General features: G+C 40.5%; 2 protein-coding genes across 10 annotated transcripts in view; both read right to left on the bottom strand.

Moving 5' to 3' along the window:
• The window catches only part of LOC148644088 (nuclear receptor subfamily 5 group A member 2-like), a 313,041-nt gene that overhangs the window by 74,140 nt on the left and 220,234 nt on the right, over nucleotides 1–18,667 (bottom strand). The gene's annotated exons all lie outside the window — the stretch shown is intronic.
• Nucleotides 9,688–18,667, bottom strand: part of LOC148644090 (nuclear receptor subfamily 6 group A member 1-like) — a 205,399-nt gene continuing 196,419 nt past the window's right edge. For all 4 annotated transcript variants that reach the window (XM_088615250.1, XM_088615251.1, XM_088615252.1 and 1 more), the window contains one exon: nucleotides 9,688–17,631. In XM_088615250.1, coding sequence (XP_088471376.1) covers nucleotides 17,495–17,631 — 137 coding nt within the window. In that variant the 3' untranslated portion in view covers nucleotides 9,688–17,494. The remainder of the gene's footprint in view (nucleotides 17,632–18,667) is intronic.

Genomic DNA, 18,667 nt, shown 5'->3' with positions numbered 1-18,667 from the left:
ACAAAATACAAAGTTACCATTTATACAGATGTTCATTTTTTTATTCAGCAGTAAATAAAAGGACACAGTCCTAAACTTGTTCATGAAAACTATTTTTGCACTCTCCTTATAAACCTGGCATTTACAAATATTTTTTCTCCTATTCTTTCCATTTTCAGAATCTTCCTGATCCTTTCCTAATCTCTACAAGCAACAATTATTTTTTTTCAAAGTTCCTGTTGCTATTAGCTGCTAAGATAACAATTTTGTTTTCTTTAATGTGAAAAGAATCCAAGTCAAACGTAAAGCAACCTTTAGCTCATGCCGATCAATCACATTGATCACATCAACACAAGGTGCTATACATGACCAGTGAATATCAAAAAACCAAATATCAAAATAGGGAAATAAAATAGGTAGCATCTATTCCATCATATCTACCAATGAAGTTAAGTTTACTTATTAATTATTCTTCATCATTAAGATAATTTGTTCTTCTCAACTATTTCTGCATAAAGAAGGAAATATTTAAAAAAATGATTCTTGAAACTTTGGAAATTCTGTACAGTAAAAGATTTGGAGAGCTTTGTACAGCAGTGTGCAAACATACCAATTTAAAAAAAGAAATGGTTGAAATGACTTAATAGGGCCATTAGGATCATGATCGTGACATGTCATGCTTGCACAAGAGTGATGTGAACAAATTATTCACTACTATGGGTGTAGTGTGCACAATGCCTAGAGTATAAACTATAGGGAGTGCTGATGAAACTTGAAAATTAGCTGATTACAATTTAAGAATGTACAAAACGCTCCATGAGAAAGTGATAGTTTTGTAAAGTCAAATTCTACCCAAAAGAAAACAAAAGGAATCAAAAACACAGGGTTTGTTATTATGGCAAGAGGTCTTGAAACAGTAAATCACAGTAAAGGGCTTTTGGGTATGTTCTTTAACACAAGATAAATAGACACCAAAAACAAGTCAAATTCATTGACACCCAAGGGGTATGCTAAATGGCAACCTTCTGTGCAAAGGAATACACTTTCTGATTGAGTGCACGCTGTCATGTTAGATAGGGCAGAGTGGTGGCTCTGTGGCTAAGGATCTGCGCCTGTGGCTGAAAGGCTGCCAGTTTGTATCCCGCGGCCTGCAGAGGAATCCTACTCCATTGGGCCCCTGAGCAAGGCCCTTAACCCCAACTTCTCAAGGGGTGCCGTATCAATGTCTGAGCCTGCGCTCTGACCCCCAGCTTCTCTCCCTGTCTGTGTGTCTCGTGGAGAGCAAGTTGGGGTATGCAAAAAGACAAATTCCTAATACGAGAAATTGTATAGGGCCAATAAAGTGATCTTATCTTAGCATTAAGTCTTAAATTGAAAACAAATAAATAGCACAGTTCAGGAACTAAACACTGCACATGTTCTGAAATGAGGTAATCAGTGATCAATCCATTGATCAAATAATCAAACCGCAGTTTCTAAAATCATTTTTAAACAGATAAGCACTCATAAAAGCCATACACATTACAGTTTCTTATACAGTAAAATCCTTTTCACTTAAATAACTACTAATTATATAGACTGGTACCATTTGTATGTTAGTCACCTCGCTTAGGGCTTTGTAGGAAAATATAATATGTACAGCCTGTCTCCTTGGATGATTTAAATCTTTTAAGATGTTAGACTAGTGTTTTGAAAATGGCACGTACATTATCTTTGGTCTTCCATGTCAAAAAATCACTGGTTAAAAAAGGATGATGATCATTTAGGTTGCAGGGTTTGTTATACACTTCAGATGAGACTTATCTGACTTTCAAAGAATGTTCATGAAATTCTGACTTTATTTGAGAGGCATTTGAAGTTTGCCAAGTGTTTCAAATAGCATTTCACTTTGTAGACAAAATACAGAAGGGCTCTGAATTATTTGAGTTCAGGCAAAATACTTAAAATAACCGAAATAGTTGTTTTGTACTTATTTCAATATAAAGCAGGCCGTGTTCTAGGTATGGAGCTAGTATGGTGTTTTTGCATGTGTTCTGTACTGTTGTTCACACTGTCCCAGGAGGTCTCTGTAGTAAGTGTCTCTGTAAAGGGAAGCTACCTCAGCCTTGAGCGACTGTGTTTGAAGGCCAGAGCTGGTGGTGTTGCAATAGAACAACCTGTCAAATACATTTCAGTGTGGCCTTGGAGACGATAATGTATGTTCCGTGCAAAGATGACACTGGTGATCCGCTGGTGACCAGGTTAACAAGTTTGATGCAACTGCCAGCACAAGCCATCAGAGCCAAACTGCAAATCACGGAAAGTCCTTCGATGATAACCACGGAAGATATGGGCTTAGAGCTATGCAAACAAAGAAAAAAGGGAGCAGCATCAGTTGCATCAGATACAATTTTTACTACCTACGAGCACAATGATCAACACTGCTATTCTGAGACGGTGTTACATTGCATATTAAACACTGCATCTCAGTCGGTTTAAAATCCTTTCTTTTAAATCCTGTCTTAAAATGCTTTTATGCACGAGCATGTCTAATTTACTGTATTCAGTTTCCCAAAATAATGTGTCTCTAACGTTTTATCTTTCCCTTTGTCTGGCTTGCAGAAGTAAAAAAGCACCTTGAGGTGCTGTATTGTGCAAGGTGGTCTATAATAAAGTTTATTTTTAAACTGCATCTGAATTATTTTGTTCTAAAACAAACGAATGCGATCTGTATTTAAAACAGACGGCACGGTAATTAAGCAAATCGTTGGCGCGCAGAGCTAGCGGTCGGGATCCAATTCTGGACCTGGGTGCTGTCTGTGTGGAGTTTGTATGTTCCCCTTGTGTTGGTGTGGGTTTCCTCCGGGTTCCCTGGTTTCCTCCCTTAGTCCACAAACATGCTGGCTTCTGGGAAAATTGTTCCTGCAGTGAGTGTGTGTGTGTCTGTGATTGTGTGTGCCCTGTGATGAACTGGCCTCCCGTCCAGGGTGTATCCTGTCTCACACCCTCTGCTCCCCAGTGACCCTGAACTGGATGAAGTGGTTAGAAGATGGAAGAATATATTTAACATTTCTTAAGCTGATTGTTATAATAGGATATTCCACTTGATGAAGACTTCAGTTCTTGGAAGAAATCTGGTTACTGTAAATGTAATACAAAGAGGCCACTTAAAATCCCAATGAGGCAATTGACAAACCAGCTTTCTAAGCACACTTTTGTTTTTGTAACTATTGCTCTAATGTTCTCAGACGATATTTTCCTTCTTTATTTAACGAAAAAGGTATATGTTGGCTAATTCGTATCATTTGTACAAAAACAAACAGCTCAGTTAGTAATCGATAAAAACAGTGACACTTCTTTAAATGTTCACTAAACTGTGGCTCTCCCAGTCCTCTCCCTTGGAGAAACGTGCAATTTTGATCATAAACGGGATTAATAGAATAAAGTGTTTTTGCATTACTGCTGAGGACAGTAGGTTGGAAGAACTTGTGCAGCCCTCATATACACAAAACCTTTCACCTGAAAACATAAAACCACATTCACCTTTTGAATCTTTCACACCGTGTTGTTTTTTTCCTTCAAAAGCCATTAGTTAGACGTTCCTATGATTGACAGTCGGGTAAGAAATACAGAATTCACCTCAATTCATCAATCCATTAATAATTTAGAAGCTGTTTTAAACAACGATATTGTAAGTAGTAATAATGTTTCATTTGCCAAGTTTATCGTAAGGACTGTTGCTCTTTCCTTGAGATGCATGACACAAGTTAATTTCAAATGTTCCTTTTCAAGGGTTGTAGCAGGCGTTTTTTCACATCCTCAACTACTACTACTGGCACGAATCAGATACTTGCAGGAAACACAAAAATATTTCAGAAAAAAAGAGAGCCAAAGAAAAGGATAGAAATACAACCTATCCTGATGGTCCCTCCATGAATAGTAAGGTTCACTGCAGCCACTTGACACTCTGGAAAAATCATAAAACTTGGGAGCCGAGGAGGAAGGAAATCCTCCTGGAACAGCTGCAGATAGTGAGCTGCTCAAAGATTCTGTGCAAACGCTGCTAAATACAAGAAAACAGCTTCTTTTTTTCCGTTTCGAACACGCATTCTGTTACCTCCGCTGTATCCCGTTTGCAAGAGGCTTGAGGAAAGATTGTGCCTTTGTTCAAAACTTTAGTAACTTCTCAAATATAGCACATTTTCCCACATGAGGCTGCTCAAGTGCTTTAAAAGAATTTATGATTTACAGATATCTTGTCTAAAATGGTGGTGGCCCATGTCCCATGATCCCTTAAGGCTTTAATGTAGGAGCAGAACAGGATAGTATAGGCTGTGTTATGAGAAAGACTGAAGTAAACCAATTCACAACTAGTGATGAATATCGCTGGCGGTAAACGTGCCTCTCAGGTGTCGCTGAAAACCAGGCATGGGCGCTGCGTCAATTCAGACAGCCTCAAAAGATTGCAAGCTACAGCTGTCGTGCAAACAAAGACTGACAGGCAATTTCTAGGAAAAAACAAATCCAAACACTATTTTTAATCATGAAAAATTCTGTAAAAACCAAGGAAAAAAGAAAAAAAAAAACTAAAATGTGCACTCACACTGCCTTAAGTATACTGTTAAGAAAGGCAGCACTAATGTGGATGACTTCTGCAAAGAGATAGAAATACACCCTTGTATTGTCATATACTGTAAGAAGGGGGAATCTATGTAGTCACCAGTTTATAGGGAATAATGACACTCTAGATAATTGGCTCTAGTGTGCGTGTGTGCGTGTGTGCGTGTTTGTGTCTGTGTGTGCCCTGTGATGGACTGGCGTCCCTGATCTGGGTGTATCCCGCCTTGTGCCCAGTGCAGTCTGGGATAGGCTCGGGGCCACCCTGACCCTCTACTTGGGTGAGTGTTTTCTGAAAGTGATGGGAGGATAATGATGATATTAAGAGCTGTGCTTATTATCTCGGAGCTGTACCTTCTGTAGGACAGAATATAGGGCACACCCTGAGACTGAGAGTCTGATATACAACAAACTGAATTCAACATTTTGTATGTAAGTGACATCTAAAATATATGTAAATGAGATAATAGAGGTTAACTTTAAGATCGTATCTTTTACCAATCACCTCTCCAATTAATCCATAACTGTAGTTGAAGATGGGAGAATGTTTTTCCAAATGTTTGAACGTCTGCATTGGTGTTTTGCAGAAACGCACGATATTTTTTGGGATTGCGTCTTCCTGGCTTTCAGGTTATCTGAAGTCACGGAAGCAGCTCTCCACACTGAATTCTGGGGGATTTTAAGTTTCTTGCTGGAGGTGAGAATTTCTTTTTTTAACTTTCACTTTTTTGTATTCGTTTGATATTAAATGAACAATAAGCGGCACCCCTTCAACAAACAGAATGATAACTTTAAAGTTTTTTTTTTTGGTAGATTTTCATTTCATATGCATCTGGTTCGGAGGTTCGTTCCTTTTGTGTGACACTTCACAGTGCCAGGGGGGGCATGGAAAGAAAGAATAAGGGCAGATAGGCTGGTCCCAACAGACCACCCACTGAGTTACTCATTTTTACAGGAAGGTTAGCGCCGACCGGAGCAGTGACGTTGCCTGGGAATTCGTTTCACTGAGAGGCCCTCACCATACACCCAGCGGCACGGTGGGAATTGTGCAACACCACCTGGGGAATCCTGGGTACAGTTGCCTATGGACATGACCCTACCCTTGCGTGAGCACCACGAAAACCCTTTCACGGGCCGCTCACAGCCCACGGCTCGGGTTCCCGGCTGTGTGAAGTTTTAAACTCAGAGCATTTCTACTCACCTGTGGTTGTGCCGCCTTCGCTCCGCCTCTTTCGCTGCTTCTGGGGAGACTGTCGCCTGGGGTCTCTGAGCCTCCCCAGAGGGCGTGCTCACTCCAGGACTGGACACTCGCCACCATAAGCCGTGAACTCTTACTAAACCAATATAATCATATAACCACATCTATATACTGTACTTCCCATCAGTCTTCCTTATTAGTAACCCGGTGTTTTCTCCCGTTTGTATATAACCCACTCCAGGATTAATATTAACCACTTATCACCTTTCAGGGAAACTTGACTACCTGCTAAATCCAGGGCTCCATTTCTCAGGAGTGTTCCCAGCAGCCCCCTCCATACCAATCACGGTCTAACACCCTGCAGGACACACATTCTCACACAGACGTTTGCTCATTACTCTAACGTTGGGGACAGGTGAGCCAATTCAGAGGCGCCAATTAGCTTGGACAACATGACTTTGGACTGTGGGAGGAAACGAGGAGCGTCTGGAGAGAACCCACACAAACCAGGGCAGAACGTGGAAACTCCGGACAGACAGAGCCACAAACTCAGAACCCCGGAGTTGTGAAGCATGTACCCACTACGGTATCCACAGATAATTGTACCTGAATGGGAAAACAAATAGTGAATAAAGGCAGAAATGCTAGCGGGGCTTTTGTTGCGTAGATAGTGGGTTCCCCCTCTCTCTGAGAGCAAGCACAAGTGGCCCATATATTACTGGCCATCCCACAGCCAATAAACGTGATCTAGTACATCATTCGAGCCGGATAAGCTACTGCGCTACTCTTTTTTAATGACAGCCACAGCACTACTCTTTCGGACATAATCTTACACCTACTTTTCCTTTCTTTATCCCGGTTTTGTGCCATGTGTAAGGGTGGGAAGCAATCCATTTTTACAGCTCTGCATCAGCACAGTGGCAGGCCACTTCTTGTGCTATAAACAGCCCAGCGATCCTGTTGGAAAGGAAGAGGAGGCAAAGCAGAAAGGATGCAGCTGCACCACACAGGGAAATTCTAGCCCAGTCCTTTATTTATTGGGGGTATTTGTTTCAAGTGCTATCAAGCTGTGCTATCACTGCATAAATACTAGGCAGTGTTTACACTAATTTGATCCTTAGCCTTTGTGATCGTATTTTTGTACAAGGATCCTGGATGCTTAAAATAACGGCAGCACACCGCAAAGGTGTCACTTGTAGCGTCAGAATTGTTTGTTTTTATAGACGTGGCACGTCTTTGCTGAGATGGGCTTCAACGAGGAAAAAGAAACGACCAAAGTGCTTCCAGTGTAGGGTCACGGCCACGGAGATTAGCCCAAGTAGGGAAGTGTGCAGTCTGCTGACGTACTCAAAAATTAGCACACATTCATAGATTCAGGGCACTTCAGCGCGTTGTTTACTCATTGAAGGCAATTTAAATGTCATATTTCAAACTAGAACAGTTATAGAACTTCAGGATTCCTGGAAACTGTAGACTTGTGAAAATATATCGCCTATTGTAATATTATTAATCAACATTAAATTGCTGATTATAACATGATATTTTGTACAACAGGATATAATATGGAATCCTAGGAAAAACATTACAGACTTCAAGGTGATACTAAAAACGTATAAAGTAACTTAGTACTCACCCAAGGTTAAATACAGCAACATATTTTATTGTCCATCCAAAATACAATCTTTATTTGGTAACAGGCAGTTTACCTAGAAGACTATAGCTTATTTCACTCATTTATCCATGCTAGTATAAATAGAACTGAAATAAAACAATATATGAAAGTAAAGGCTGTAATCTTCAGTCTCACAGCATGTATAATCGATTGATTCAAAATTGTATCTAACCAGATCATTGGAGCTAAATAGAACAATATGTCCAGCTTGACCACCATAACGTTCAAATAACTCTTTTTGTTCAGAAAAGGGTTTGGTATTTAACTCCAAATGGGGCACAGAAGCATGGGATTTTTCATTGACTGTGAACACAATCAAAAATGGATCACAGAACAAGATTTGATACAATTGTGCCATATCCCATTTTTACTGTTGCATTCTGCACATTCAAAATATTAAACAATAACATCACTTTATTAACCCTTTACAATTTCTTGCATTAGGAATTGTAACGCAACGGGGGCTCAGGCGGGCGCCCTTGCCGCATCTGGTCGGCCCCTGCACCCTCCGGGGCTCGAACCCGGGACTTCCGCGTCTCTCTGCAGCGACCTAGCCCCGTGAGCCAAAGAGAGATCTCTCCACAGCCCAGTAGCTGTGGTCCTGCTATCACAGGGAAGGGCGGTGACGTCACCCGCTCTGGTACGCCGGCTCTTACACAGCGCCCTGTCGGCCGTAAGCGTTACACTCTCCCCCGCTTAAATCGCCGTCCCCGGCGAAGGGCTATCCCACCCCGCTTCTGACACCAATGTAACGCAACGGGGGCTCAGGCGGGCGCCCTTGCCGCATCTGGTCGGCCCCTGCACCGTCCGGGGCTCGAACCCGGGACTTCCGCGTCTCTCTGCAGCGACCTAGCCCCGTGAGCCAAAGAGAGATCTCTCCACAGCCCAGTAGCTGTGGTCCTGCTATCACAGGGAAGGGCGGTGACGTCACCCGCTCTGGTACGCCGGCTCTTACACAGCGCCCTGTCGGCCGTAAGCGTTACACTCTCCCCCGCTTAAATCGCCGTCCCCGGCGAAGGGCTATCCCACCCCGCTTCTGACACCAATGTAACGCAACGGGGGCTCAGGCGGGCGCCCTTGCCGCATCTGGTCGGCCCCTGCACCGTCCGGGGCTCGAACCCGGGACTTCCGCGTCTCTCTGCAGCGACCTAGCCCCGTGAGCCAAAGAGAGATCTCTCCACAGCCCAGTAGCTGTGGTCCTGCTATCACAGGGAAGGGCGGTGACGTCACCCGCTCTGGTACGCCGGCTCTTACACAGCGCCCTGTCGGCCGTAAGCGTTACAGAATGATCTTTTTGCATACCCCAGCTTGCTCTCCATGAGACACAGACAGGGAGAGAGACTGCAGTCAGAGCACAGGGTCAGCCATTGTACAGCACCCCTAGAGCAGCTGGGGTTAAGGGCCTTGCTCAGGAGCCCAGTAGGATTCCTCTGCCGGCTGTAGGATTTGAACCAGCAACCTTCCAGCCACAGGCACAGATCCTTAGCCACAGAGCCACCGCTCCGCCCATGATGTATCTTAAACGCTGCATAATCAATGATTTTGCCTGAGTGTGTTAACCTGGACACTTGTTAAAGGAGATGTGATAATAATATTGACACATATGCTGGGAAAACCTTTCCAACTCAAATTCTTCGCCTTAAGAACCAATAAAGATACATTTGAAAATATCGGCAACAACCAGGCCTTCCTTCTGTTTGGCTCCACATAAACTGCTAAACAATTTAAATATCAAAATAGAAGCACTCAAATATGGGAATGGCAGTTTGCCCGTTACTGTATCTTGAAATTTCAAACAGCTTTTGTTGAAAAACAGTCATCCAAGCGCAACAGGATTCCCATTTTGCCAACTGTGTGCTGAGGTAACGTATTTCTAAACTGGCACCACGACGTCCTTGTTGTCACCTCACTGACCTTAAAAATCATCCTGACTGGCCACTGTGCAGTGCTCTACCACACCAGTTAACAATGAGAGTGGTCGTCGCACACGATCGCAATTCTTGCAGTTAAAAAAAATCGATTAAGATACGGTTTCAGGGTTCACCCCAAACATTTTTTTTATTATCGGTCTTCAATAACACACATTACACAATCGAAAGCGAGGAGGTCCTTTGTGGTTTGACCCAAAATGTTTCAACAAATATTAATGAACAGGGAGCCAGTTTACCAGCTGGTAGGGTTGACTCTGGTTTTCTTTTTAGAAGAAGTGAGAAGGAAGAAGACAATAAAACACACCATCCCGTTGCATAAGATTCACATTTATTTTTTTTTGTTTCAAGTTCTAACACATTCTAAACATGCTTTTAAACACTTATTGGTCACATTTTTCACAGGTAGTTAAGAAACAGAGCAGAGCAGGCAGATTTTCACAAAGCCATAATGCAGAGACAATGAGCAGCATTCTGCTGTCTCCGTCAAGCATGGATTACACACAATTAAAAAAAAATCAACAAGCAGGTGACAATTCACACAGATTCGTCAATAAAACTAAAAAAAAAAAACTCATCTCAATTTTTATCTGGTCGTCTGCAGCTTTCTTTTTTTCCACAGAGAGAGAGAGAAAAGACTTTAAAGAACTGATTATTTTTAAAGAAAAGGTTAAGTCCCATGCCAACCCACAGCGATGTTTTTCTCGTAGGGCTACTCGATTTCCAAGCTCTTCCAGTCCAGTCCACTGCTTAACTCTGCAACAGCCAGCTATATAGCTATTTCATTGATAAAATAGCACTTCTGGTGCAACACTTGAGCTGCTGGCCATATGAAAGAAAGCACTGCAAAGGATTAGACTGGAAAGCCTTTTTAAAAAAAAAAAATTATGGCCTGATAACACTTTTAATCTGCTTCTCCGGCTCTGTGTGTATGGTAAGCTTCATCTTTCACCATAGTAACTTCAATTATCAAAGAATTCCTGTCTGCAGTGACGTCACATTTCCCTGATTTCTTCCAGGGATCCTTTTTTGTGCTGTTTAATTGAAACGGCTCATCTCCTCCTCTGTGACACACACTCGAAGCCACCAATCAGTGTACCCGTAACAGTTTAGAAAATAATGCTGATTGGCAAGAATGCGTCGTGGGAGCAGAAGAGCGAGGTTTCAGATTTTGAAAACGGCAAAAATATATCTTGACCGGCAGTGAAATCACATTCTTAGAGAAATCAACCTTTACAGAGCAGTGGCAAAGAAAATATATAGAATACAAGACATTTAACTTCTCAAAATGAATTACTTGTCATTTATATTTTTATTGAGCATGTATCTAAAGCTAGGTTTCATGTGTAATGGTTAACAATAAAAAATAGAAGGATAATTATGAAAATACTGAAATGTTCACCGGGGTCATCTGTGGGACTAAGATGTACAACTACAAACTAACAAAGCAAGCAAACTCTCAAAATACAATACTGACAAATCAGAGTAGAGTAAGAATGTGTATAATGTTGGTTAACCTGTTTTCTGGATCATTCATCCATGAACAACATATGTACACTGATTTAAAACAGAGAAGAAATCATAATAACGCTAAACTGCATTAAGGAAATCCAACAGAATATAAAACCGTGCATAAAAAGAAATAGCTTGCTTGCTTGTAACTCTACTGCCATTAACGCATTTGTTGGAACAATTCCCCATAATGAACATATTTTGCATATATAGTCTCAAAGGGTTTAGGTGTAGGGAATTTAGATATAGAATGAGGTCTATAGTTAATCCTTTTTTCAGTCTGTACAACTACAGAACTGAGCCTGCAGTATAATAAGAGAAATGTTTGTTTGACGGTGAATAGCACTGAAACTGGTCTGGGGCATCAGGTGGCAATTTCCACCAGCCATCACCGATTTTTTCCTGCATAGCAGAGACGGCATATAGCTGTGTACAAACCAGTGCTGTTTGTCCCGATAGTAAGAAAGTTCAGTATTTCACAATAAGACACAAGATTTATAGATGTACCGAACTGAAATAACTGACTTATACAACAAAGTTTCTAAAATACGTGAGCTAAAATTAAAACCTAAAATCTTTGGTTGTTTTTACTTTGATTCAGTGTTAGCTCACTTCTAACCAACTAACTGCACTTAGCTGTCCACTGTTACAGAAGATAACGTTTATTTTGCACGCTTAGTGGCTGGTTAAAGTCGTATGAGCGCTACACAGGAAAAAACAATAAACCTTCAGCACAGGCATAAAAAAACCCTTCTGTTCCTGAGGCCCTGGTAACAGAGGCTCAAGTAGGGGAAGCAATGTAAGAACATAAAAGGGTGCAAGAAAATATCTTAAAGATTTTCACGTCCAAAATGGCAGAAAGGGTTGAAAGAAACTGCAAAAGTCTGACACTGGTGAAGTTGGTGTTAAACCAACCAAAGGTAGTCCCTTTGCGACAGCAAACAGCAAGATGCCACAGGAGGTAGTTTCAGCAGAAAAGTGCAATTGAATTCTGTGCCAATCAATAAAGATAGTTCTCCACCCTTACAAGACATTACTACAGATTTCCATAAGCCAAGCACGGTAGGCGAGCAGCTTTGTTTCTCGGATTAATATTTGTCAGCAGTAAGAGAACATATGGGCTGAATCAACAGTGTGACATGACCTGGTAAATCGCTTTGTTCTAAGGCTTACTTTCTCTTATTACAGAGTGTCTGGAATGATGAATGCAATGTCTTTTCACAAACATGATTGAGAAGGAATTTTACAAACTATCTTGTACATAGGCTCCTAGTGGTGTGTATCTATGGAGTAAAGACATAACACTGCAAGATTTGTTCTTCTGGTACAATCAACAGTTGTTAAAAAGCTAAAAAATGCACATACATTAAAAAAAATACTGACACATCAGATATACAGCAGTTACCATTTGAATAAGAAAATTATTTTTGAAACTTCTACTTTTAATTTATGAAATGAGGATTAATGTAAGTTTCTAAAGATATTGATAAAGATGTACATACAGTAACTGCATATAATAAACACATAATTCTAGTCCTTATCCTTTTATTACTGTATATTTGGTTTACATTATAACAGCCTATGGAAATCAGTGGTAGGACATTAGAAATTGTCCCTCAGTGTTAGTATTTGGATAAAAGCACTTCCTTCACCTATAACAAAAAAAACAAATGCACATTACAGATCCAGCCTCTGTATTAATTACAGTCCACTTTGTAAACCACTAAGAAAAGGTGGGTTCAGAAACAACTGCCGAATACTACTTAACGGCGTTAAAAAGCAAGCAAAATGATTAGCTATACTCTTCAGTCATTGTTTTCTCAGGGTGATAACACATCTGAAATAAAAGGCTGAGATTATGCAAATCAGACTTCAAACCTAGGGAAATTAATCTCTCTACACTTCAGCGACAGCAGAAACTGATAGGACATACGGACTGCTGGGATAATAGGAAACTTGAGTTCATAGATATTGTCCTACCAAAAAAAAACACTGCCAGGAAAACACAAGTTACCAGACTGCTTCACCTTGCTGTGTAATAAAAAATGAAGGACACCAACTGGAAAGAGAAGAAGGAATGAGAAATTGTTTCCTGTAGTCTTAATATGTAGTCTTCGTCAATCCATTCAGTCTATAGTGACAACGTCCAGGTAGGCATTGCTCAACTAGTAAACTGGATTCTTCCTTCACCAACTCATGAAAGAAGCGAGCAACACAAGGCATGGTTCTTCAAGGGTCATATTTTAAAATCTGATCCCTGAGCTGCAAGTCCCCTACAAGCAGGGCACTGTGGACCCATGTAGAACCCTCCCTTGCTGTTGCTGAACATGTATCTGCACTGGGGTTTACATCATATACACTAATTTACTTTACCAGCGCTTCTTCACACCTCCTTTCTGCCCTACGTTACAAGGCAGGAATGATTGCCTCTTATTATCCTGAGACAGACTGAGATATATCTTCAAAAACATCTAGCTTTGACAGCATTAAAATGAATTAAAAAAAAACAACAACAAACAAGGACCTTTTCACTTAAGGGAAGCAACCAAAAAGGAACTTCATTAAAAACACATTCACAGCAGTTAATATTAAAGGATAAAAAAAAATTCAAGTTTAAAAGAAAAGGATTTGAAGGAACAAACGGATGTAAGACGGTTCTGCCACTACATTCTTGTGAATATGAAAAGACGAGCTTTTAGGATAAATGGAGGTGGGTGTGTGAAGAGGGAAAAAAGCTACATGGAGAAGCGAAACCTTTGGGCAATTGCTACGTTAGTTTTAAGATAACGGCACAGCACATATGCACATCACGGAAAACGCACTTTTTTCATTGTCTGGTGCAACTTGTAAACACTTTTTGGAATGTTTTCAAACGGTACAATTATCGGCACCGAGCCTCACAAAGCACAACGTTGCTTGGTTTCGTGCTTCAGATCGCTGCTCGCGCTGTGCTTGAATAGAACTCACTGGTTTGCCAACCAGTTCAGAAGTAAATAGGGCCCCCGGTTTTTTAGCCTTTGTTTTCCTTCATTAGGTTTAACACAGGGATACAGAATTTAGATACTACATCTGTTGTCCCGGTACATGAAAACCAGTACATCAGGGGCAGTATCATTCCAGTGACAGTGGTTCATCTCCTGAAGTTCCCCGGTAACTGCCTGCAAGAAAAACACAAGCTGCTACTCCAACCTACTCAACACCTCTGTGAAACTCGTCAGTGACTGCTGACAACTTCAAAGCACATTTAGGGGGTCCCAAAGAAACGCTGAAAACCGGGAGCCCTCGTGGCAAAACATCTCTGAAAGTGTCCTCCCCATTGTGAAACGTGGACCAAGTTGTTCATTTTATCGCATAAAGCTCTTGCATTGATATTAACTCCTAAATACCCTTCAAACCCAAAGTTTAAAAAAAAAAGAAACACCTACTAAAGGACCTACATGTCCTTATAAACTACCACTACTTAAATCTACTGTACTTCAGCATTATAATACCTGAGTAACTTCAGAATGCAACACAACACATTCACTTTACCCTGTTTAAACACAAGTCTTAAAGGACTTGAGAAAGAAAAGACCAAAGGAAACTTACAAGCAGGCCTAGCCCTACTGTCATGGCACAGTAAATCACCTCCAGGCAGCAAACTAAACTGGTCTCTCTTCCACAGTACAAACTTACAGGTCTGGCCAGCCCTATGAGATCATCAGAAACTGGCCTCTGCTTAACATCGAGTTCTTACAGTCCTTTAGACAATGATTGAAAGCACAACTAATAAGCACTGGCCTAAAGCTGTATGCTGAATCAAAGGCTATTTTGTTTTTATATGGACTTTCCAAAGTTATTCTGATTTGTATTGAAGTTCCAGAAACAGGGATTTTTTCAGCTTCAGCTCCTGTTCAATTTGATGGAATACATGTCTTTTTTTTTTAAACCAAAAAAAAAGAAGAAGACATGCACATTCTTCTGTTCAAATAACGTCTGAAACCCATCAAGACTGTTTGTCACCCATCAAGTGGGGTGGTTCAATCTTTGCCCTGGATTGAGGTGTGTTGCAGTTTTTCAAGGTCCACTGGAACCATCTGCATATGGAGAGCTGGTATAGCTGTTAAATTGGCCCAGTTCATCCAGTAACCAGCTGGTTCAGCTGAGCAGTGTTGGGAGTGAAAACTTGCAGACACTCCAGAACGTATCACTATAACCAGACTGAAGCTGACTTAGTACAAGAGTGTTACAGTAAGTAAAGACAGTTTTACTGATTATTTATAAAGCTTTCATTGTGAAGTCCATATAGAGTCTCACATAGAGTGAGATGTCTTCCTGGACACTTTATCGTAATCATGAATAAAAGGTCATAATGTCCACATAGGATGTACTCACTTAGATTTTATATTGGCAGCATCTTTAGCCTTCTGTACAATGGTGGGACAATGCCAGATGAGATACACAGAGGCTCAGAGTGATTAGAAACCATGCACTGATTTGTCCCACAGAGTCAAGCTGAGGAGGCACCTGATTTCACTCGGGTCTAGAAAGAAGCATTTAAATGGTGGTGACAAAGAAGTCCGGGTCTGGATATTTGGTGGGGGAAATCATGATGGAAATCAGTTTGGTTTCACTGGTATTAATGCTATTAGGGAATCCATACTGTCTTGGCTACTTCAGCTTCAACCTGAAGAACTAATCTGTAATGGGTATATGAAAACTTGTAGAGACATGGGACAAGTGTATTCCCATACAGGGGCTGGGAAACACTGAATAATCTGTTTAACACTGCGATCACGATGTGAAAATATCAGGCCTTTCTGTCCTTACTTAGTGAAACATCCTTATATATAAGAGTGATCCCACTATAACCATCAGAAGAGAAAACAGTATGAGAAAGGTAGATATATATCCCGAACCTTTCCAGCTATGCCTGAGGTATGTCTGCTAATAGCAGTATATTCTCCTGAGCGACCTTCAGCACAGCACATGAGCTCAAGGCCAATTTTTACCACTTCAGGCACCCTGGAAGTACTGTGCATAACGTCTGCCAACTTTGGTCAACTATGGAAACAAAATATTTTTCCCCATTTCCCATCCAAGAAATTTGCAAAATACCCGTATTTTAATATTAATGCTTCTTTTGTTTTCATTCGAAATTATTTGTGCCCAGATACCCTTATTTTAACACGTAAATGAGGTAGAATTGCACATTGGAATTGGAGGAAGCTGATGTTATTACGGAACCACTTTGTAGTTTGTATTTTCTTATTTTTCGGCAAATACAAAAAAAAAACCCAAACAGGTTATTTGTTGGTTTTTAAAAAGCAGTTTGCTTGGGGGAGAGGTGCTGCGGGCTGTGAAGATCTAACCCTATTTAGCTCTTACAGACTGCTGCCACCCTTTTGTGACAGAAAGATAACCGGCAATTAACAGTTCTGGTAGCATCAGAGTCAAGAAGCTGAACTGGCACTACACTTCAAAGTTATCACTTCCTGTAATTCTGTACGAATTATAGATATTTTTTCCATTCACGGGCAGCAACTTATGCTGACTAGTCAGAGTGAAACGCACCACCCAGAAATGGAATGACCGAACATACAACCTCAACCTGGAAAAGACTTTCTTTATAACTGCTTCCCATGCAAGAGAAAGAAGGGGATAATGCAGACTGTTCACCGTGCTCCTGCAAATCTATCTTGAAGTGATAAAATGACCTGCAGCTTTTTCTAAGATCAATACATTGTGTCTGTGTGGATGGTATGCAGACAACTCCAAAGTTAAATTACTTAAATAAACCACCACGGAGCTTTAAGCTAAGCTCCAAAAGGCAAACAGAGAACTGTCATTTATTTTTCCATGAAGTACATGGTCACTTGCAGGATGAAGGATGTGTATGCTAACACAGTTCCCTTCAGTAACATGGAATCACCTATACTCTTCCTCCTATCTCTGGTGGTAGTTTAATCACACCGCTTCATTTTCGCTGGGTGTAACACGGATGAAAAAGAACCACGATCCCCCAAGTAAAACACTCCAAAAGAAATGAGTGAGCCAACCGTTAAAAAAAAAAACACAAGCAGAAGTAAATTACAGAATACTCTGGCCTGTGATATAAAACCAAACTTCATAGGACAAACGCAGGCCTTCAGAATCTTTGGTATTTAAAAGCAAAAAAAAAATACTTTCAAACTACAAAGTGGCTGCTTCCTAATGTTTTAACTATTTTACATGAAAGAAAACAAGAACAAATTATCAGATGGGAAAGGGGTGTGGGATATTGAGGAAAATGGTACCTGAAATAATATCGTGTTCCTGAGGTAGTCTTTCATTAAAACAATCAAATCATTATATCTCAGTCCATATTTAGAAAGAAAATAAAAATATAAAAACTAGTCCTAAAAATGGCAACACTGTAACATTAAACATTGGACACACTGTAAACTGCAAGAACAATGCATTTTCTGCATATTTTTTTGTACAGAAGCATGTGCACTGTGTTGTAGATCATACATTCAGCTCTGTCGTGTAATAAATATATAAGAAAAAAATAGTAAAAAATAGCTGCTTGTCACATTCACAGGGGTTATTCCCCAACCCCACAAGGTCGCTCCTGGTGATCCAATGAGCTCAGTTCCCTGTCGCAGGTCCCACGTTAAGGCAGGGAGAATTCACAGGCCTGTAGCTGTTGAGGCTGGATTTACAGGAGTGCAGGACTGCTTTAAACAGGAGAGGCAACTGCTCCAAAGGAACATTGACCATTTTCCCTAAAACAGAAGCACCAAGGATATTAGTGCAACAAAAGGCAGCCCCATGGCGATCAGGATCTTTTCTGCATTAAAAAGGTTAATCACAAACAAAGAAATGGTGTGTCTCTAAGCCTGGCTTGAAACAAAATAGACTGTCAGTGGTTTTATTTCAGTTGTTCCAAGATCAACAGTACAACCTGAACCAGAAAAGAAATTACTGAACACAACGTTCATTCACTTCATTTTAGCAGCATAACTAGATGGTGGTATTTTTCATGCAAACCTCTACAAACTCACAAATAATAATCTGTGTTAAGCAAAGCTTTGATTCTAAAACAAATAACAGCCATTGTTTGGGGGGCACGTATCATCTTCCCTGAAGATCATTAAAGAATTCAGCTATATATTTTTTATGTAACAAACAAATATTGATATCTGATACTGCCATATGCTCCCATTCATAGGTCGGATGATCAATTTATGTTAAGAGTTTCAAATGAAATTGAGAGAAGATCACATAGACAGTAGTATTTATTTCAGCTATTTAAAAGTTCTGCCTTCATTAAATTGTCCTGTGCTCCCAAATAGCCAAATCTTAAAATGTTACCAGTTAAAGGGGAACTGCAGTCCCAGTTTCTCAGTTATTAAATCTCGATAACAAAATAAAATTGACGGTATAGAAACATTTTACAAACTTCCAATCAAGCACAAGACTGTGAACTTTCTGAACATACTAAAGTACTGTGTCACCATGTGTTCGAGTTCCCATGAACTGCGACGTGATGCGGCCCTTCCTGCTCACTAGTCCCTATAATGACTGATGTGATGTGATGGACGAGCAAATAAACACAGGTTGTGCACCAGACATTTTACTGCTGAAAAACGTGATCTTCAAAAGCAAACTTAACAAGTATGTAGTATTTGTTGGCAAAACCGTCTCAAATTCGATAGCCATATTTCTATTGAATTAAAAGAGATGTCTTCACAAGCCTGCTTCTTTACAATGTAATAGGGCTGCAACACTACACTGGATGTTTTGTTGCCTCGTTCTGAA

The sequence above is a fragment of the Lepisosteus platostomus genome, chromosome 21, assembly GCF_059453375.1.
Source record: "Lepisosteus platostomus isolate fLepPlt1 chromosome 21, fLepPlt1.hap1, whole genome shotgun sequence".
NCBI classification, from domain to species: Eukaryota; Metazoa; Chordata; class Actinopteri; order Semionotiformes; family Lepisosteidae; genus Lepisosteus; species Lepisosteus platostomus.
This window is presented reverse-complemented; position numbering and strand designations above follow the sequence as displayed.